This window comes from Perognathus longimembris, chromosome 2, assembly GCF_023159225.1.
Source record: "Perognathus longimembris pacificus isolate PPM17 chromosome 2, ASM2315922v1, whole genome shotgun sequence".
NCBI lineage: Eukaryota > Metazoa > Chordata > Mammalia > Rodentia > Heteromyidae > Perognathus > Perognathus longimembris.
Genome location: NC_063162.1, coordinates 71,340,106 through 71,362,909, shown reverse-complemented (window position 1 = coordinate 71,362,909; position 22,804 = coordinate 71,340,106). Strand labels below are relative to the sequence as shown.

At 41.0% G+C, this 22,804-nt stretch overlaps 1 protein-coding gene across 1 annotated transcript in view; it reads right to left on the bottom strand.

Annotated features, from left to right (window-relative positions):
• The window catches only part of Amph (amphiphysin), a 142,265-nt gene that overhangs the window by 55,197 nt on the left and 64,264 nt on the right, over positions 1 to 22,804 (bottom strand). The window contains exons 3-6 of the mRNA XM_048339447.1: positions 14,302 to 14,356; positions 10,366 to 10,460; positions 7,948 to 8,043; positions 1,248 to 1,355 (exon numbers count right to left, since the gene is read on the bottom strand). Coding sequence (XP_048195404.1) covers positions 1,248 to 1,355; positions 7,948 to 8,043; positions 10,366 to 10,460; positions 14,302 to 14,356 — 354 coding nt within the window. The remainder of the gene's footprint in view (positions 1 to 1,247; positions 1,356 to 7,947; positions 8,044 to 10,365; positions 10,461 to 14,301; positions 14,357 to 22,804) is intronic.

The window sequence follows — 22,804 nt, the reverse complement described above, 5'->3', positions numbered from 1 at the left end:
GAGAAAAATAAAAATACATGAAAGCATCATAGTACATAAAGGAGGTACTGGTCCTTGGAATAGAACTCTTTAGTTTCTCATCATGTGGATTTGGTTTGCTTTTCCTATCTGTACTTCAGTGGCTAAGATGAGTACAAAGGAAAGACACTGCAGAAAAAGGGTTAGAGTTCCTGGCATCTGGGAATCCTCTCATGAACAGACTGATTACTGTGGCTGCTCAGGATGACATGTAGGTCACATAGGATCTGCCTAGCATTTGTGTGTGTGTGTGTGTGCGTGTGTGTGTGTGAGAGAGAGAGAGAGACAGAGACAGAGACAGAGACACAGAGAGACACAGAGAGAGAAAAAGTGTGTGTGTGTGTGTGTGTGTGTGTGTGTGTGTGTGAAAGTAAGGAGAATGGAAGTATTTGAACATTGATAAGGATAGCAGACATGTTATAACCAAATTGCAAAGGTCCTACACACCATGCAAAGGAATTTTGATCCTTTTTATTCTTTGTACAGGCAATGAGAACCATGACAAGAGTTTAGCGGTAGAGCGATGCAGCTAGACATGTGACATAGAAAGCCCACTGGGCAGCTGTGCTCAGGCAGTGAAAGCAAGACTGCAGTGAGCTCTTGGGAGGTGCTGTCAGCTAGCTGGTATTGGTAAATGGCTGGCAGACATGACAAAAATTACTGAAATAGGTGTTCTAAAAGGAAACTCATGACATTGATGCCTGTATTCTTAGACAATCATGAGTTATTTGAGAATTTCAAGCTTGGTTCCCTAGCAGAATCTACATTAAAGCACGGATCCTAGATCACTGCATAACAGGAAGTTCCCCCACAACTAGGACTTGCATTCCTGCAACAGGGTAACAGAGTCAAATTTACACTGATCAGTGTTCACTCATGTGAACTCTGCAATTACACAAAAGTTCTTTTGTCAGTGAAAAATAAGGGAAAGGATCCCAGAGCACCATGTTTTCAGTTTCAGTTCTGTCCTGACACCAGTCTTCCTTTACAAGGGAAAACTGAATAGTAAAAAGCAAAGATGCAACAGAGCAGGTGGCATGGAGACTAATATTAACTGTGGGATCCACTGCAGCATCAACTTTGGAATTCACTTTGGGATCAACAGCGGGATCTGCTATCTGATCCACGGTGAGAGCCACTGTGGGATCCACTATGAGATCGGCTGCAGGGTCGATTGTGGGATCCACTGCGGGATCTGCTGCAGGGTCCACTGCATGATCAGCCCCTACCTTTGAGATCCGGCTCTCATCCTTCCTTTTGGAGCTCTGCAGAGCCTCCAGGTGGTGGCGGGCACTGTCATAGTCTACCAGCTTCCTGCTGCGCTTGGCGATACGATTCTGCCAAAGGGGAAACAGAGGCACTGAGGAAAAAGATATTATTATAGAGGCTGTCTAACTGACAAATGTCACAAATGCTTTCTTCATCTAAAGAAGGATTTTGACAGAAAGTAGAGAGAGATGTGCAGGGATTTCAGTATCAAAAAACCACTGGAAATCAGAACACAGCTTCCCCTTCTTTATATGGAAATGATTAGGCAAAGGATTTCTTTTTTTGCTAAATAATGAGGCCAACCACAGAGGCTGAAAGCACAGGGTGCAGTCACAGAGGGGGGAAAATTCTAGAATTTCTGGTCTGAGGGAGAAGTCAAACCTGTTCCCTAGATCTTAAAATATTCTAGTTTGATTACAGTAGAAAACTATGGAAGATTTGATTCTGTGGTTTTTAATAACACACTGGCAACAGTGCAATCAAACAAATTCACTCCCTAAGAAATTCTTTCTCATAAAAGAAGGCCTGTGTCTTCTGTTCAGTATGGTCACCTGAGCTAACGCATCATTTTGCAGGAGTCTGACACACAGGGAGACTAACAGGCAAGCTATCTCCCACTGGCCTCCACTGGTCACTGTTAGAAAGTCTGGGAAAGGACACTTGTCTTGTAGAGTGAGTAAGCCCTGCTCACCTACAGGAACCATCTTCTCCTACTAAGCAAAATCTTTAAGATACTTAAGAAAGAGGCACCAAAGTAGAAGAAAAGCCAGGCTGGCTCAGGGAATGCTGAAGGTACAGGCTAGATTGACAGAGCACTGACTTAGAAGATAGAACGACTAATAGAACTACTAATAGATAGAACTACTAATTAGAATTACTAACTAGAAAGATACAGAAGGACAGAAAACACTATGTAGGCCAAGATAATTGCTCGGCACTGCAAGATAAAAGGGTAAACAAAACCCAGAACCTTCCAGAAGCCCAAGGGCTGACTCCTCCCACTGGGACAGAGGAGGGATTTCCTGTTCAATTCCAACCAACTAGCCTAGTAATGAGAACTACTGCTGAAAGACAAAATGCTTCCAAAACCATTCTATTAGATAGGGTTTTAAGAAAAAATAAGACAGCAACCATGCATATGCTTATGCTTGTCAAAATATGGGCACCACAGAACCTCAGAGAAGCCAGCAGTCTGGGTGTTGAAGACATCCATTATCTTTTTTGGAGACATTGGAGTTGCATGAGAATAGCCTGGGCTTGCCCAGAATTGCCTGACAAGTCCATGGAAACACAAGACTGGAATTAGAAATCACCCCTCCCCCAGCCCAGCACCAGGATGGTAAGGCAGGTGAGTCAGCTGCAACACAAGATGTGAGAAGGCCACTTCTGCTCAAAGTTGCCTTAGCAGGTAGTAAGCATCTCCGAGTAAGGGAGGCACTGGTTGCCTCATCCAGCCTTGTCTGTGCTGAGTCACTTCCAAAAGCTACTACAGTGGGCATCAAGACTGTAAGCGAGGGACCACATGTTACCCCATCCTCCCTCCATCAGCACCAGTGACAGATGGCATTAGACAGATGCTCTCACTATCCTCCTCCTCCTCCTCCTCCTCCTCCTCCTCCTCCTCTTCCTCCTCCTCCTCTTCTCCTTCTCTTTCTCCATCATCCTCTTATTATTATTATTATTATTATTATTATTATTATTATTCACAGTGCTAGAGTTTGAAACTCAGGGCCCCATACTCTCACTTGAGTTGCTCGTTTAGCCGGTGCTCTATCACTTCAGCCATGCTTCCATGCAAGTTTTTGCTGATTATCCTGGAGATTGGAGTCTCAGGGCTTTCCCTGAAACTTGATTCTCCAGATCTCAGACTCTAGACTAACTAGGATTACAGGTATGAGTCACTGGTGACCCAGTGGATTTGAGTTTTGAAAACATTTGAAATTTGTTTCCTTCTAAGTCTAGGGAAAAGGTAGAAGAGTGCACTTCATTGTGTTGAAGTAAGTAATGTGAACCATTTCCTTGCATAATTGACATGTCAGTTCTAAAAGAGACTTTACCAGAGTGTAAGGGACTATTTCTTTCTATGTGTGTGCCAGTCTTGGGGCTTGAACTCAGGGCGTGGGTGCTGGCCCTGAGCCTTTTTGTTAAAGGTTAGTACTCTACCACTTGAGCCACAGCTCCACTCCTGGCAGGTTTTCCTGCTCAAGCTGGCTTCAAAGCTCCTCAGACCGCAGCTTCCTGAGTAAGTAGGATTGTAGGCATGAGCCACTAGCACTAGACATGGAAAGGATTGTTTAAAGGCCATCCTTCTTTTGACAAATTACATTTTTGTGTTGGATAAATAAGTCAGTTTTAGTTCCTTTCCTATATAACATTTGGGAAATTTGGTGGAAAACAATCTCAGATTGGCAGTTAATACTACTGAGAATTTTTAATAAAATGATACAATTCTTATTCAGCCCTCCAATAGTAAACAACATAATTATAAATAGGTCAATTTAACTAACAATACATATCAACTTAATAATGGATTTAATTAAAACTTTGCACTCTGCACTGAATTTCTGCAGATTAAGAGCTAATTTGTTACCCCTTTAAAAAGAAAACCTCAATGTACCAAAGGGCCTTTGGCACACTGTAGCTACTATGTGCCTGCTGCGTTAGAATCTAAACCACACCCTTCCCCAACTGCTTACATCCCTGAGCTCGCCATGGTTGGTGACAAGCAGGCTCTTATTATGTCACTGAGTTTTCAGGTGGATGCTGAAGAATGGAAGCCATTACACAGGACACCCTGCCAATCACAGCAGGAAAAGCCAAGCACCATGACCTTGTGAATGGCACTTCTTACCTCTCACTGATGTGCTGCAGTAAATATTTGGAAGTGAGCCTGAGGTTTTAACTGCACATAGCCTGTGGAGTTTTAGTGGGAATCAAGGAAGTTAATTATGTTCTATGCTTTGAAAATTCTCTACTCGGTATTTTTCATCATTATTTTCCTTTCTTTCAATAACCCCATTCATTATGTAATTGCTTAGCCTTCGCTTAAGGAAGTGCTTCTCAATTTTTTTCATTGAGAAAAGACATGGAGAATAACTTCAACCCATTGTAACTCAAGAGAAATCTTTAAAATACTCGATGCATGTATTTCTCATTCTCCACTTACTAAAGTGTCTCTTTTCCAAATTATTTATGCTATGCCCTTCATGAATGTCATGTTCCAGGGTTACCCAATTCTCTATATTACTTGACAGTCTGTACATTCTCCAATTTTCTAAATATAGCTTGAGAGAAAGAGACAAAGGGAGATGAAGAGAGAGCAAGACAGATAGATGGAACCTCTACTATGATACACGTTACACCTTGACATGCATTTATCTTCAGAGCACCTAGCCAAAGACCTACCTGCCATCACTTCCAAATCAATACATGTTCAGAAATGAGAGCATTGTGTCTGCATTGGAACTTGACTATGGATCCCAAGAAAAGAATTTCTTAAGTAAATGCTCTAGTTGACTTCCCTATCTTTCTGACACGGAATAAACAGCAGTCTAGCAAATAATAATAATAATAATAATCCATCATTATTTTGCTTTAGATTGTCTGTATCTTACCATAGGTTACTGTATGTGTCTGTCATCTGAAAAATCTCTATTGCTGGACAGTACATCTAATTTTTAAATAATTGTCACTGAGGAGTATTCTAATAGCTGAGATCCTCACATTTTGTTGATGATAGTATCTTCATTCCTCTCCTCAACCATCCTTCATGTTTCTACTTCTCCTGACAATCAGTCTTCCTTTGCCTAGACAAGTCATATTATGGATACACAGCATACAAGGAATTACAAGAATCCCTGAATTTTTAGGTAGGAAAACATCGTTTTCCTTGTCCTCTTCTGATTCATTTTGTTGGTTTTTATGGCGATCACACTGCCAGGCAATAGAGGTGATACCTCAAAATGGAGCAACAGGAAAAACCCTGGCTTCCTTTTCTTCTAGGCATATACCAATTCAGTCATGTCTGAGGAATCAATTCTCTTTGTGAGAACCCTAGAAAGTACAGCCTGGTCAAAGGTAAGGGAGCTGTGGTTAGAATGTTGTCATCCATCATACAGCTATGTGCAACAGTTCCTTCCCCTGCTTCAGCCCAGCATAAATGGAAAACAAACCCCAGTTCTCAGAGTGTAACTGAGGCACCCCTCCTGTCCAGCAACCCACCTTTTCCAGAGGTTTTCCAAAGAGAGACTATGCTAGTCTTGTGACACTTGCAGACTCTAACCACATACCTAATATAACCAGCACACTCTAACCACTCTGTGCCCAAAAAGAACTAAGATTGTATTTTGATTTACCACAAACTAGTCACCCCTTCTCCTTTCCTAAGATCAATGCAAACAGCAGTTTTTCAAAGCCCATATTTCAGCTTATCCTATGGGGTAAGTCGAACAAGTATGTGATGCTTGCATCACTGGGTAAGTCTTGTCTCGGAACACCAGCAGGCCCCAGTGTTCTCTAGCTACTTGGAGATTGCTAAAAACACAGAAGGTTAGCTGGATTAACATTGGGTTGAGAAGCCTGGTCTCACAGGTGAGGACTTCTCTACACAGCCAGTCTGGAGACAAGAGGTGAGTGTTTTGTGGACTGTGCACAGAGAGCACGGAGAGTGAAGGACACAGAGAAAGCACGCTAGTACCCACCATTCTTTGGATCTGCTCCTTGATGCATTTTTCCAACAAGAATAATATATTTAGACTGGCCCATGGAGGGTTCTGTCCAGGGTCCTTGGTGCCCTCAAAAACTCTGTACATGCACCAACTACACTTAGGCCTACTTTATGGGGGCAGGGAAACTACAGCCATTGCAATGATGAGGGCTGGTTTGGTGAAAAAGCTTCCCTGTGTCTCAGAGCCCAGGCCAGTGTGCATTTGTACAGAGTGTCCTGTTGTTTGATTAGGGGAACACAGAAGGCCAGGTGAGTGGTAGATTGCATGTCAGAAGACACCTATGACCCAGCAGCCCCACTCTTGGGCATCTACCCAAGAGATTACAAAGAAGAACACACTAAAGCCACCAGCATAACAATGTTCATCTCAGCACAATTTCTCATTGCTAAAACATGGAACCAACCTAGATGCCCCTCAGTAGACAAATGGATCAGGAAAATGTAGTACATATACACAATGGAATTTTATGCCTCTATCAGAAAGAATGACATTGTCCCATTCATAAAGAAATGGAAGGACTTGGAAAAAATTATACTAAGTGAAGTGAGCCAGACCCAAAGAAACATGGACTCTATGGTTTCCCTCATAGGGAATAATTAGCACAGGTTTAGGCTAGTCACAGCAGAGGATCACAAGAGCTGTGCCCTTATGAACACATAAGATGATGCTAACTGAAATGAACTCCATGTTATAGAAACGAGTGTTATAGCACTGTTGTAATTATTTTCAACATGCCATGGGAAACCGTAGCTTTTTTTGTTGATGATCCTCTTGTATCCCCTTCCTGTGGTTGTCCCTGTGCTATCACTGTATCTCACCTGAGTACCCTGGATACTATATATACTGGTATTAGAACTAGGGAAGGGAAAGGGAATACCAAAATCAAGAGACACAGGATAAAAAGACAAACGACTATAAAAGCAATAGTTGCAGAACTGTTTGGTGTAAACCAACTGAACAACTCATGGGGGGAGAGGGAAAGGGAGAGTGGGGAGGGGAGGAAATGAGGGAGGAGGTAACAAATTGTTCAAGAAATGTACCCACTGCCTTATGTATGAAACTGTAACCCCATTGTACATCACTTTGACAATAAATAAATAATTATTCAGAAAAAAAGAAGACACCTATGAGACGCTCACTGCAGATACCCAATGATGTTGGGTCAAGGGCTCCTAGCCCTGCCAGAGAGATTGAGAATGACTACCATTCCAGGTACTTTTCAGCAGGGAAAACAAGTGGCAGGGAAAGGGGACAGCTGTGCAGTGCTGCCCAGTTATTGGATACAACACCTCCAGTGTCAGTCTCCTATCTGCAATCAGTCCAGTCTCTCCCTATCTACCCTGGCAGCGAATCTGAGTGCCAAATAAGATACATTTATCTTTAGGAAAGAGGTTTCCAGGTCTAGATGAAAATGCTTTTGGAATGTTTATACCTTAATACTTCAATCTGAACCTGAGATTTGAAGGAGAAGGAAAATGCGTGGGTGCATTATCACCACATGAGCAATAAATAGAAAGTAAAAGATGGTCAGACTGTTTCCCTTCTGTCCATAGTGAAGTTTCTTCCTTCCTTATTACCATGATTTATTCTTATGGAAATCCTTATCCAATGCCTTGTGATAAAAATTTAATATAAAAGTGAAATTTTTTGGTGCTTCTGAATTTATTATTTTTGTATTTCAGGCTTCAAAAAGGCTTCTGGAAAGAAATGAAAGCTGAAGCAGTTCATCAAAGGGGGCAGTGTGATTTCTGTAAATGAATTTCATTTCAAAGTGATATGCACAGAACAAAAGTCTCATGTTCAAGTAAAGGAATTGTTACTGCATGGCTTTGATGTCTGTTTGAGGACATTTAATTCCCCTTATTTTGCTCAGATTTCAGTAACTACCTGAGACCATACAATTCCTCCCTTGATGCACGTAGGATAAAATTACCTTTATATCAGGAAACTGGCCCAGGTAGGTATCCAGAGTCAGCAAGGACCCATCCACTAGTTTTTGATGGAAGTCTTCCCATAGGACGTCACATTTCTAAAAGAAATGAGAGAAATAGACAGGCACCACATGATTTTAATTGGACACATTTCACTAAGCTTCTAAAACATCTTAAGCTATAAAGGTAGAAGAGTAATATTTTCCAGATAGTAGATGCCAAAAAGAATGTAGTTTACTAAAGGATACAATTTAAAAATTAAGACAATTTGATCTCATTTGTTGATTAACCATCTAGACAAAAAGCTCAACTCACTTCAAAAAAACAAAAAACAAGCCTGCATTTCTGGCTCTACATTATTAAACAATGTAAGCTTCAGAAGTCGCCAATTACCTATACGTGGACTTTAGACACAGAAGAATTCCAGAGACAGACAGCTTACCTGAGCAATTCAGGAACTCAAAGACTGAGATCTGAGGGTGGTGATTTCAAGCTAGCCTGGGGAAAAAGTCCAAGAGACTCCATCTTCAACTAACAAGTAAAAATGCTGCACTGGAGATATGGCTCAAGTTGTGGAACACCAGCCATGATCCCATAAAAGCTGAGTGAGAATATGAAATCCTAAGTTCAAGCCCCAATAGAGCACTAAAAGAACTTTTTAAAATACTTTTATTATATGTAAGTAGTTGTACAAAGAAGTTGCCATTCAACAAAGCAGTTAATGAATACTGTGCATCTTGATCAATGTCATCTCTCTCATTGTTCTCCCCCATCCCTCCCCAGCTTATCTCTCCAGGCACTGGTGGCTCACTTCTGTAACTTTACCTACTCAGGAGGGTGAGATCTGAGGATTATGGTTTGAAGCCAACCTGGTAGGAAAGTCTGTGAGACTCTAATCGCCAATTAACCACCAAAAGACCAAAAGACTGTGTGCTAGCCTTGAGCAAAAAAAAAAAAAATCTTAGGTACAGTGTCCAGGCCCTGAGTTCATGCCCCAGGACTAGAAAAAAAAAAAAAAGGAAAAAACAAACAAACAAACTACAGCACAAGCAGTCATAGAGTGAGCAGAAAATACACAGCCAGAGTGGAAAGAGACTTCATTCTTATGATGAAGCTACATAAGGACATGGTGAGCACTCGTTCCTATGTTAGTTTTATGATCATTATGTCAATTATTGGGCTAAGAGATCTATGGGGCTCTTGAATTCTCACAACAGCTGATGAGAAAAGACTTCCAGTAGATGTTCAGTAATACGTCACTGGTCATAAATTTTGTCAGATGGCATTATCAAAAGTATCTTTACATTTGGGGGCTGGGGATATAGCCTAGTGGCAAGAGTGCCTGCCTCGGATACACGAGGCCCTAGGTTCGATTCCCCAGCACCACATATACAGAAAACGGCCAGAAGCGGCGCTGTGGCTCAAGAGGCAGAGTGCTAGCCTTGAGCGGGAAGAAGCCAGGGACAGTGCTCAGGCCCTGAGTCCAAGGCCCAGGACTGGCAAAAAAAAAAAAAAAAAGTATCTTTACATTTGGAAAAATATATAAGAAGGGGAAATTATGTGATCATTTCATTAGAAAATGTGTGGAGAAGCTTTGTGACCTCCACATCATAAAAGCTTATTAGGAAGATAAAATGAAGTCAACAATATTTCTCCTCGTAAATATTATCTCAGTCCTAATAAGATTATAAAGATCAATATCAGCTTGTCAGAGCTGTCATGAAGCAGCTTCAACTGTGTTATTAGCAGGTCCAATGATTATTCTCATTTTGTATATGAGAAGACAGAAGGTCAAAGGAAATTAAAGTACTAGCCCAAGGTTACCCAGAGCTCTTCTTCCAGGAAGCAGCAATTCTCACCCATTTGTCTACTTCCTCCATGCCACAAGGACCCACACTAGTTCAGCATGTCCAGGGACAAAGCTTTTCTCAAGTTCAATTCCTGGCAGCAGGCTGACTTTGCGTGTGTCCTCACACTCTGCAGATTGGTGGATGAATGGGCCAGGGTCACTGTAGAATAGATGTTGTTCAGACTTCCTGTCCCTGTATTCAGGGAGGTGTGGTTAAAGGGGGCACTGGAGCAATGGGGGGATGTTACTACATGAAATTACCCCATCATCTAATTCTCTTAGAAATGGTGTGTAGCAGGAAAAAGAACACTATTGTCATTTTGAAGAAAAATAATCACTAACACACAACATTCTACCCAAGTGATTTTAAAATCTCTTACATCTCTCACTATGAGTTTGGAATAATCCAGAACTACATATTGTCGCCTGGGCACCTGCTCTCCCCTCTCCATGATGGAAGTGGGCAGGGAGCCACTGGGGAGGTACAGGGGATAGGCAGAATGAGCACAGCTTGATGAGAGCCTCCTGGAAGCTGCCCCAGGTCTCCTGTGCACAGCTGCACAGCTCTTACCTCTCCAACCATCTTCACGTCTTCCCGACCATACCAATCAGGCTCATACACCTCATGCAGAGACTCGGTGAGTTTCATGGAGGCCTCTTGCATGCCTGGCATTGGAGAAAAACAACTGTAAGGAAGGAAATAGGCGAAGAGTCTCTTCTTCTCCTGCTTTGCTGAGTGAAAAATCTCGAGGACCTGTAAATACTTAAGGAAAATGTTGAGCAGGCACAACCGCCACTTCAATCTACAGCCATGATTTTCCTGGAGGGAAATTCCTGAGAATTATCACACCTAGTATCTTCTACTCTTTATAGGGAGAGAGAACACATTGGGTCTTAGGGAAAATGAACATATTCTTTTTCTGAAAACAACACCAATAATAAAGAGCTGTGTTATCTGTGCTGTATCATTCATGAAACAGCACAAAACCATTAATGTCTAGAACACTAAGAAGAGTCTGTTAATTTCAGCGCTCTAAAAATAAGAATTAATCTGAAATGGCGATGCAAATGCTTTATTTTTAAACAAAGCACTTTTAGAAACAGATAAAAACTAAATAGAATTTTAAGACATAACAGTTAAAGATGGTTAAGTGGTTTGAAAGAGTAAAGAAATGCTTATAAAGTGGTCTAAAGTTAAAAAAAATGAAAGAACAGAGAAGAAAAAGGGTTACAGTTTTCCAACATTCATAACAAAAAAACTTCCAGAAAGCTTAGGGTTCATAAGCATATGGGTCTATATTTCCATTAGAAATACATCTGATATGCTATCTAAAAGTAGTTATTAATAATAGCAGGGAAATTTTCTGAGTGCAGTATGACAATTTTAAGTATTGTAATTGACGTAGGTTAATTTGTCTTATAAGAAATTCAAAAGAGATAAAACAAAATTTTGATTATTTCATCTAGATGTTGGGATTGTGAATGACTTTTTTGCATTTACTACAATTTATTCAAAAATTCTGTTGTATATACTCATTAATCATATAGAAATGTTTATTAAATCTGTGCTTGAAATTACAACAAATGTTTATTCTCCAACAAATGAATATTTATTTATTATTTCAGAAAAGAATCATCAAGCCTTTTCCATGGGGGTTAAAGAATAAATGTTGAGTTTATTGTAATTTCAAGTTTCCATGGAGACTTATCTTCGATGACCCCAGGACTGGCTGGGGACTATATTAGTCCCTGAGGGGCAACAGACTCTTCACTTATACATGGAAGGTAGAACCTAGTCAAACAGGAGTCTTGGCCTCTGTCAGGAGAGAGGAGAGGAGAGAAGAGATAGAGACAACCAGTAAACCAAAGGCAGAAGCCACTTCCAAATCAGAAACCCAAGCGTCCTCTTGTTGGCTAGAAAGTTCTTGATTCTGGGTTCAGTGGGTGATCACAAAGAACAAATTAAAACATGCCTGAAATGATAAAAGTGTAGTGTAGCACGATCAGCAGATGAGTTGGTATTTTATTGTATGTTTTCACTCCATAGGAAGGGAAAATCCCCCTTTGTGGCCCCTGATAACTGTGGGTAGATACTAGGTCCTTGCATCCTAGAAGTCAGAATGAGGTGTGGAAGTGCATAACCTTCTCTCCACGAAGTGCACATCATGGACTGTGAAGAAGGATGCTCTAGACAATGACTGGTAAGACATGGCTATTCCGACAAAGTCAAGGTAGAACAAACAGTGATGACTCAGGTCTCTGGAGACCCTGAGGAAACAATCATACAGGAATAGTGATAGCCAAAACGCATGCATTCCCTGCTCCTAACTACCAGCAGCCATAATGAAAGCGAATATGAAGACTGTCTCTATGACAGGGTGACCACTGAGCTGACAGACACATGCAACTTTGGACCAAAAAATGTAACCCTCAATTTCATGTGAAAGCAAAATCCCCTCCCATAATTCAGTGCCACAGGGCTCCTGAGATGTTCTTTAAATCTTTGCCAGAATCTGATGGAAATTATAGACCATGTCTTATAAGAGAAAGTAGACAAATGACCGTTATGGAGAAAAATAAAAACTGGACATAACCTTATAATAAAAATTTATAAGAGTTTACTCATGGGTGCTAAGAGAGTAATGACGCAGCAGTAAATATATATGTTAACAAACCAAAATAGCTGTCATCCTGTGTGGATAAGAAGGATGGGCCAAAAGCCATTTGCACACACAAATCATTTCTAAGACATTTATCCAAAGGAACTCTTTGATGGCCACACAGATGAGTCAGTGAATACTGATCCCAAGAGGCATAAAGACTCACAGAGGGGGTAATAATGGAGAATTACTATGATTTCAATGTCTCCCAAAGGTCACATCCTAGACATTTATTCCCTGACAGAGAGAGAGGTGAGACCATTTAGAGGGGGCTGAATCATGAAGACAACTCTGTCCTCATAGATGAATCATGAGAACTCTATCTTCATGAATGAATGAACAAACGAATGTTACTGTTCCAGGAAGGGTTTGACTATCTGTCATTAGGGCAGGTCCCTAGGAATGATGAATTTGGTACCCTCCCCTTGTCTCTTGCCCACATGATGCCCTCCATCAGGTCAGGATCATCCTGATGTGTTCTTTAGATCTTGGAACTTTTTTCAGCCTCTAAACCCATGAACCAAATAAAACTTCTCTTCTTTATTACCCAGCTACACAAAACAGACTAAGATAGGACCTTATGCTGCTGACAGATGTAGCTGAGACAAAGAAGCTAAAAGGACAAATTTCAGTCCACTTCAAAGCAACATGGCAATATTAGAGTAGAGGACATGCTAAATGTTACCTCTGGTATTTGATAACATCCAATATCAAATATTCTCTCTCTCTTTTTTTGTGCTGACTTGAACTCAAGGCTTAATCACAGTCTGTGAGCTTCTTTGCTCAAGGCTGCCACTATTCCACTTGAGCCACAGCTCTTCTTCCAGCGTTTTGGTGGTTAATTGGAGATAAACACCTCACAGACGTTCCTGACCTGGCAAGGCCTTAAGCCACGATCCTCAGATCTCAGCTTCCTGAGTAGCTAGGATTACGGTGGGAGCCACTGGTGCTCAGCCCCATTATTTCCGTAAAAGATTAGCAATTTATAAGCAGCAAAGCATTATGGACATTTCTTTCTTTCTGTTGGATGCAACCCCTTCCCTCTGTTCAACATTTTTGCATTAATAGAACCCAAGGTCTATTTCTATTTGAAGCCCACTTTGTGAGCTTCCTCCCACCCCCAAAGATGGGCTGCAGAGCTGGCAAGGCTGGCTACACAGATAATCTTGGCTTGCACAGCCTGAAAGTATATGTTGTAATTCAAAACAGCCTCAGTTTAAATATACTATAGCAGTAGTCAGGAGCAGCAATAGACCATTAAGAGGATGTTGAATTTATTGCTAATATCTAGCATCAGGAAGCTGTTTAAGATAGCAGTTACAGTCAGTGCCAATGGCTATCTTAATGCCCTGGGAGGCTGTGAATTAAGGATCACAGTGTGAGGCCAGCCAAGGCCATAGGCACAGTGCCCACACATGTTCCTTGCCCCTTCCAACCACAGGGCCTAATAGTGAGTCTTTGAGTTCTCCTATTAGGACCAGCCCACTCTCAGGATACAAGCAAGCCACAGCTTTGCTTAAACAAATCCCAAGGTCACTCTACCCAGCAAGTTTTCCTAGAAATCTCATGTGGGTGGCATTTATTCTTAGCTCCCAGCAGAAGGGCAAATGTGTGTGTGTGTGTGTGTGTGTGTGTGTGTGTGTGTGTGTGTGTGTATTTGACTCTGTATATTCTGATTACCACTTCAATGGGTATTAGGAGGTGGGTGGAATTAAACACCTGTGTTCAAGTACCTTACTCTCCAGGAGTCCAAATAGCTTTGTAATTAGCACTCAATCTTGTCTCTTGGCAAATTCCAAGAAGAACTTGTGCTTGGTAACATGCAGTAAACAACACATCCACATTACCTTTGATTGCTGCTAAGTATCCTCTGAGTTCTCGCTGGAGTCTGGTGCCTTCCGCCTGAAAAATACACAAGCACAGAGATGCTAAATATCTGGTCTACATTCTGCTGCATGCAAACATGGAATGAGCAATAACACCCAATGTTCTTACTGCCAGAAGCTCATTCTTCAAAGAACAGAAATACACAGTCACAGAATAAAGAAAGACAATAATGGCGTTAGTCTAGATATTTATAGTTTTTATTCAACTAAAAGGAAAAGAAAGCAAATAAGATTCTGCTTAGAGTAGGAAATATGATTCACCATACTGCCTCCTAGCTAGACAGAAGCTGCAACATTTGTGATTTATGTTTTTATGCTGATCCTGGGGCTTCAGCTACCCTGTTCCACTTCTATAGGTTCAGTTCCTAAAGCCAACTGTGGTCAAAAACATAAGTTGGAAATACGTAGTTTATACTATATTATATTTTTATGTATAATTTCCTAATGGTTCTCTACTTTACCCCCAGCAGTGGATGAGGGCTCCCATCCCCTCGGAATCCTCACCAGAGTTTCCTGCTAATCGTATTCTTTATGATTGCTCTTCTGACTGGAGTGATTTGGATTTTTAGCAGTGTTTTGATTTGCATTTCTTTCATGACATTGTATATTTCATGTGTCCATGAGCCATTTGTGTGTCTTCTTCTAAGAACTGCCTGTTCAATTCATTTCCCTCAGCATATTAGGTGAAACCTCTTTGTACAATTAATACACACAGAAAATGATGGAAAATGAATGACAAGAAAGCAAAACTGTTCTAGGTACCAGTGGGAGGTGGGCTGCCAAAAAGAGTGAATAGTCAAAGAACAGAATAATGAAAACTTGAAATCGTCCTAGGAAGTGATGAGGGAAGATAAGAACAGTGATAGAGGGCATTGGCTTGATGTGGGTACTTTGCATGCATGCATAGAAATATTACAATGAACACCTTGTTGTATAATTAATAGATGCTAATAAAAATCATTTTGAGGGGCTGGGGATATAGCCTAGTGGCAAGAGTGCCTGCCTCGGATACACGAGGCCCTACGTTCGATTTCCCAGCACCACATATACAGAAAACGGCCAGAAGCGGCACTGTGGCTCAAGTGGCAGAGTGCTAGCCTTGAGCGGGAAGAAGCCAGGGACAGTGCTCAGGCCCTGAGTCCAAGGCCCAGGACTGGCCAAAAAAAAAAAAAAAATCATTTTGAAAAAATACCTAAGTTTTATACCAGGCACAGTGGTTCAAGCCTGTAATCCTAGCGACTTGGGAGGCAGAGGTTTGGGGTTGGTACTTCAAGGCCTGGCCAGGCATAAATATTCAAGAGATTCTGTGTCAACCAGTGCCACATGACCTGTCACCCTACTTGTGGGGAAAGTGTAAGTTGGATGGCTGCAGCCTAAGCCAGTCAGGGCTCAAAGAGGACTCTATGTTGGAAATAGGCAACGCAAAAAGGTCTATCAGTGTGCCTCAAGTGCTAGAGCACTTGCCTAAAAAGCATAAAACCCTGAGTTCCAATCCTAGTACTGTCTGATGAAACTTTGTGCTATACCCATCTGCCCTTCCAGAAATGTAAACCATCACTTATTCCAATAGATCCACCCGCAGAGGCTACTCACACATTAGCACTTTGTCTAAGTTATAAAACAAACTGTCACTTTATCATAGTATGTGTGATCCAATGACCTTCACTGTCCTTAATAATAACCCCAACAAGAGTAGTGATTCCAGAAGCCCAAATATGCCAAAGACAGGCTAGAAAGTACTTCCTTTAAGGGAAAGGGTGCAAGTTCTCAACAAAAGGAAAGAATGAAAATCATACGCTGAGCTTGCTAAGATCCATGCTAAGTTACTACTGTTGATCCCTTGTGTAACTTATCAGTTAAACTTCTTCATTGTCCTGTGGATATTAGAAGAATCACAATATGAATAGGGTTTGGTACTACTCATAGCCTCAGGCATTCACTGGGGATCTTGGAATATATCCCCTTCAGAAAAAGAGGAACTACTGTGTATAAAAAGCTAAAAAGAAAACATCTATTAAAGAAGACTTTGTTATTATCAACCTATACTGCATGCACTTCTCTATTACATCTTTTATGAGAGGAAAATTCCACAGCCTGCCTCAGCAACATCATACTTGATTGTAGAGGAAGTGATGTGACATGTGCTGCAGCAAGCCTTCTGTCCATGGGGAGGGGGGAGCTGGGTCGGTGTGTATTGCGTTTGAACCCAAACCGTCGCACAAAGCAGGCACTCTATTGCTTGAGTCACACCTCCAGCCCTTTTTGCTCTGGTTACTTTACATATATTTCTGCTTTTTGCTTGAAAGGGCTTTTACCTGGACTGATTTCCCTACTTAAGGCATCCTGTTTGTAGCTAGGGTGACAGGTGCACAGCATTATACCCAGCTATTGTTTGGGATATAAACTCATGAATTTTATTCCTGGGCTGACCTTGAACCATTATTCTCTGGATTTCTTTTTTTTTCTTTTTTTTTTTTTTGCCAGTCCTGGGGCTTGGACTCAGGGCCTGAGCACTGTCCCTGGCTTCTTTTTGCTCAAGGCTAGCACTCTGTCACTTGAGCCACAGCACCACTTCTGGCCCTTTCTATATATGTGGTGCTGAGGAATCAAACCCAGAGCTTCATGTATACCAGGCAAGCACTTCTGCCACTAGGCCATAGTCCCAGCTATCCTCTGGATTTCTGTCTCCTTAGTAGCTACGTTTATGAACATAGGCCATTAGTACCCTGTCCCTACTTTGCTCTGCTATAGCTCTGGAATGTTCTAGATACTGGGTGTTAATTTTTTTTCAGGCTAGTGACTAACCATTAGCATAGACAGCCACTGAGACAGCACAACCTCGGCAGAACTTAATATATGGCTTGACCAAGCCAGGAAATGCTGACATGGGCACATGGAAAACTTGCAATAGCAAAATAATGGTAAACCCATTATTCTGGCTAAACGCCAGGAAAAAAAAAACTACTTAAAGAATTTATGGGTACATTTCAGAAAAGAAACAATTTGGCAAGATTGAGAGCAAATTGGATAGCCAGACAATGGATGCCCAAGTGGTGAGAAGAGATGGAATGGAACTGAGAGATAAAACTCAGGCCCCAGACTCCTCTGCATGATCTGTCAACTTTTAGTCAAGCACAGTTGAAAGCAGACATGTGATTTTCCTGGGCAGATCTAGACCCAACTTGATCTGACACCTAAAGGTGCAATGAAAAGGATTTCGATCCCCCACACCACATTTCTGAAACTAGGTAATTATAGAACCTTGGCGTGCTTAACAGTTTGTCGAATACAGCCATAAAAGAAACCTCGAACATCTCCTTGGAATACCAGTTGAGTGAGGAAGAGATGAGCCAATGAAGTCATTCTTTTACAGCAAGCTCTGTTACAAAATAGAATGAGACAGTGAGCAAAGATGAGACCCCAAAGGTCATAGATGGCTCCGGCTTTCATAAGTTGGCCCCATCATTCAACATTCATCTATGGGAAAGAGGTGCCATGCCAATGACAAAGCTCTCATTTTGCCAGTAGTGTACTGTGCCCCCAGAAAGACATGCAAAGGCTGCTGTGAAAGGTGATGGCCATGAGTCACCTGGCTCGTTTGGTATGTAGAAATAGCAGAAGAGTAGCACAAAAGGGCATTTTTCTCCTGAACAGTCATAGAAGAAAGTCAAATGAAGCCCATAATTAATGCATTGCCCTTTCTTCCAGAACAAGAAAGAAAATGAAATAATTCAGACTCCCATCCATGCCCTGATTTCACCTTCCAAAGAGAAATAATGGTTTTTAAAAAACAAAATGAGACTCTCTGAAGATATTTTAAATATATTTTATATGAGTAGAAGAACGTTCTAATTATGCAGTGATGGCTAAAATAGATAAATACAACTTGAGCAGACTGGGGGCTAACTTAAGTGACATTCTTCTTTTCCAATTGTTAAAATACTTTATGTTCCCCAAAGGTATTAAGATACCATAAATCATTAATAACCACAATAAATGTCATCTGAAATTCCACCTGAATAAGAAAGGTAAAAGACTGAATAGACATTCATCTCATGCAGCATGCAAAAGTAGTTTCTTCAGCACAAACTTCTCAGTGGGCTGAGCCCTGAGGATTGTGTCCAGGAAGAAACGTCTCTGAGACCCTTGTCTCCAATTAACCACCAAAAAGCCAGAAGTAGAGCTATGTTGAAATGGTGGAGATTCAACCTTGAGTTAAAAAAAAACAAACAAGAAGAAACTAAGCAAGAATGTGAGGCCCTGAGTTCAAGTCCTAGTACTAGCACAAAACAAAAATGTATTAAGCTTTCTTAACATAATTACTTCATGTGGACAAAAGATGTTTGTAGTTATAATCATGTGTAGATCTCTATTTTAATTGGATATTCACCTGTCTGTAACTGTCATTATTTAGCAGATGGGTCTAGGGAAAATCATAAAGTGTTTCTAAGGCTTGGAATATTTTTGTTTGAAAAGAACAATATTATAATAATCTTCTTTAGCATTATCATATACTACTCTGTATTATTATTCCTGTGGCTTTTCCTTCCCCCATTGCCCTTGTCTTTGTACCATTTTCCCTGTATTTCAGGAAAATACCATTGTTTCTGGAAAAAAGCTGTTTCTTGGTTTGTGTTCAGAACATCGCAGTACCCAGATGGGTGATTTTTACCTCCTTTTCTAATGGCCCATGCATTCCCTTTATTGTGCTCTCCATTTCTTCCCATATCCTAGATCTCCAAGCTGGCTCTTGTTGATTTAAATCAACAATTTCTTATCACAGTGCTCAGAATTCACTGAATCTGCAGTTTGTCCAAATTCCTCTGAAAATTACAAGTATGCTTGATGTATTCTCTCTCTCTCTCTCTCTCTCTCTGTGTGTGTGTGTGTGTGTGTGTGTGTGTGTACAGAAAACACTCAAGGTTCTATACCCAAGGGATATATGCCTGCATTTTTCCTTCTGTTTCTTCATGTCACTCTCTACAAGATGAAATTAAAATTATTATTCTACCTCTTGATCACACATTATCTCTGGAGTTCATGAAAAACAGGAGGGCAAGAAAATCTAATACAATTAAGTTGTCTGAAATGCCTAGAAATAGTCTTCCTTGGACAAGAGCCAAGGATCTTCCACCTACAAAACCCTTTGTTTATGTATCTGCCGTATTGGAATCACACCACTGCAGTGCTGGGCCAGAGGTCTTTCTCTTGTTTCAGCTGAATCATTTATCTGTGTGTCAGGAGCTGCAGCTTTCTCAAGCCCAGCTGGTCCCCTGGGCCAAACTTTCCTCCTACACAACCTGAGGGATGTGGAGTGATTTTCCTTCCTCATTAAAGCTCCTCCACCCACTCCCCCCCCATGAGGCCTCCCTCTCCCAAGGCTGGAAAGCAGGATGCAAGTTCTCCAGTTACTCGCTGCCCAGTCTGCCTGGAAAGCAACTCAGGTTCTTTTAAGAGCTCATCATGAAGGTATCAAAAATTAACCAAATACACACCCAAATTACACTTTTTTAATTAAAAAAAAAAAAGAAAAACTCCATAAAGGTCTGAGAATGGTTGCATCTAGTCAGAAGAAAATTCTTTTGTTTCCTTGCTGAGTGGGACTGTGAATCCATTGCCTCATTTCCTCACTCCTGTATGTCTTCTTATTGTCTCACCCCCCCCCATAAGGATTTGACTGAAGTTAAAAATCAAATTAACAGAGAAATTATGCACCAGACACATCCACAAAGGAATATTTCAGAGATCTTTGCTACTCACTACAAAGATTCCATTCCCAATTCAATGTGTTCCCATGTTGTATAACATCGGGCAGATCTTCAGCAACAAGAGTTCCTTAGCCATGTGCACACAGGTAGTGGGTGGAGCATGGGTGGAAAAGAAAAGATCCCAAACCATCTTGGCTTCCAGGCAGCTCTGGTTTGTAAGATGTTTGTTTCAGCACCTTGGACAGCCCTCAGCCACCTACTGGGTCCTTATACATTGATCTTCTCAAACTAACAGCTACAAATGCTGCTGCATCCAACTCTCCTAGGGCAGTCTGGTAAGAGCAGAGGAGAGGGTAAGGAAGGCTTTCTCCAAAATGGGCCAAGTTGCTGATGAGAGAACCTTCTACAGGCCTTGAAAGTCTCCAGTTGGTGAACTTACTTTAAAACTGTGATTGCTTTAAGGTATGCCGAATGACATTTGAAAATGAACAAGTTGAATAGTTTAGACAAAATTACGAGGTATTAAAATGAATTAATAGTAGAAAATACATCTGCCTAAGGCCTCAAGTCAAGAAAGAAGCAGGATTTTGATATCTTACTTGAATCCCAGTAATTATTTCGCAGAAGAAAGAAGCCATAGTTGAGGTATGTGTTTGATAGGATTATGAAGAAATTATATAGAAAGAATGAATGATTTCTAATAAGCTACACATATGACACAATCAAGGGTAGGTTCCCATACACCAGCATGTGTGACACCCATGGGCGAGGTACCTGTACTATGGCCCTGACTATATTTGCAAAACCAAATCCAGAAGGTATCCTTAGTCAGGTAATTCAGATTTGGCTAATACCTTAAGGCAACAGATGTTTAACACGTGTCAATAAGCAATAGCTTATTGATTTGCCTTATCAAAATATGGCAAGTATAATAACTTATTTATCACTATAGGTAACTCTGGTTATGAGAAGAAAAACAAAGACAGGGGGGGAAAAATCACACATAGAAAATGTTTTTCATTAAACTGCCTCTCTCATTAAGACACTGAGGGCTGGCATTTAGAAAGGGCTCACCTAGAATGCCAGCAGCACCAGAGACATGATACCAAGATCTGGGAGGGCTGAACTTCACTACATTGTGATTTCCCCAATTTGATTCCTCTCATCTAATCTACAGCTGAAAATATATGACCCTTCTCCCTGTTACATGATTATGTTTGGCCTCTGCTGACATTTTTCTCTTGAAAATGGCTGAAGTGAGACAACAAAATTAAAACTGGCTATGATCTTTTTTTCAGAGTTCAGATAGGGAAATTCAATTGCGAGAGCAAGGTGAGTAAATGTGTTGATCATTTTTGAAGCTTAGAAGGAAATTAGATGATAAGAGTGTGGAGACTTAATGAGGCCATAATCAGCACCCCAGCTAGCAGGTGACTAATGAAGCATAATATCTGAATCTACTGATTACCAAAGCGACAATGCACCTGAGCCCTGTGTACACTCATAGGTCTCCCCTGAACAACTTCAGGTGCTGTTAAACTGATGTTGCAGAGGTAAAAGCAGTGCTACGTCTGAAATTGACATTTGCTGAGGGCTCTTCATAGTAGAAGAAGCAGCTGTCATTCAGAACTGATTTCATGAAACAATTTCAGTAGTTCCCTGAATGCCATTTTAGGAGATATCAATGCATACAAACGAGAAAGAGAAGAAATAATAATAGTCATTAGAAATCATCATCCTGAGCTTATGGGGTGGCAGGATGGGATACATGGAAGAGAGAGGGGCGACGAAGAGCACCTTTCACTTTCTACCATTTTATTTTAGATCTGTGGCTTGGATTTTACATCATCAACTTGGAAGAAATATTTATAATCAGAAAACAAAAAATTATACATACTTTCTATCTGTCAACAAAATAAACTCAGAACATTTAGTTAATACTCACTTGTACAACTTCTCCCTTCATTTCCTGTAGGTCAACTACCTTGAGTTTGTACTGACCTCTTCAAATCTTTTAAACTATTGTGTGTGCAACAGGAGAGAACTGCATAATTCTAGAGCTATGAAATTCATCACAGCACACAGCCTTCACGAAGTTCAAAGATATGCTGCACTCTCTGCCCTGTAAAACCATTCTGTTTTTCTTCTCTCTCTCCTCTCCTCACCTCTTTCCTCTCTCTCTCTCTCTTTCTCGTGTGTGTGTGTGTGTGTGTGTGTGTGTGTGTGTGTATGGCCTTATATAAACTTAATCACCTATCTTAAGAACTGATCTCTAAATAGTCACAATCATAGGTACTTGAGATTGGCCCCCAATGAGTTGGGGGAAACATAGTTCCTCCATGACTGAGCAATGCCTTTGATAGAAGCTGTCAATACATAAATTTAATCATAGCATCGAATACTGTGGAGTGATCTATGTCCCTGGAGTCTGTCTCAAGTGTCACAGCTGTGCTATGAAGATGGAGCATAGAGGCTACGATGTTGCCCAGAGTTCCAATCCAGGTAGGCTAGGTTACCTAATCCCTATGTCTACCTCAAGAGCCTTTGTGTTTGGTCCTGTTCCTGCCACTTCTGTGCCTCAAGGTGTGAAGATGCGATGCCAATGATGAGAGGGGAGGCGTGCCAAGAAGAGCCAACTGCTGATCAAAGGAGACAAGTTCACTATTGACGCCACCCCTGTGTTCTCATGATATAAGTTTGGCCTATAAATAACCATGCCAAATTTGCTTGGTTGTTTTTCTCCAGAGTGCACGATT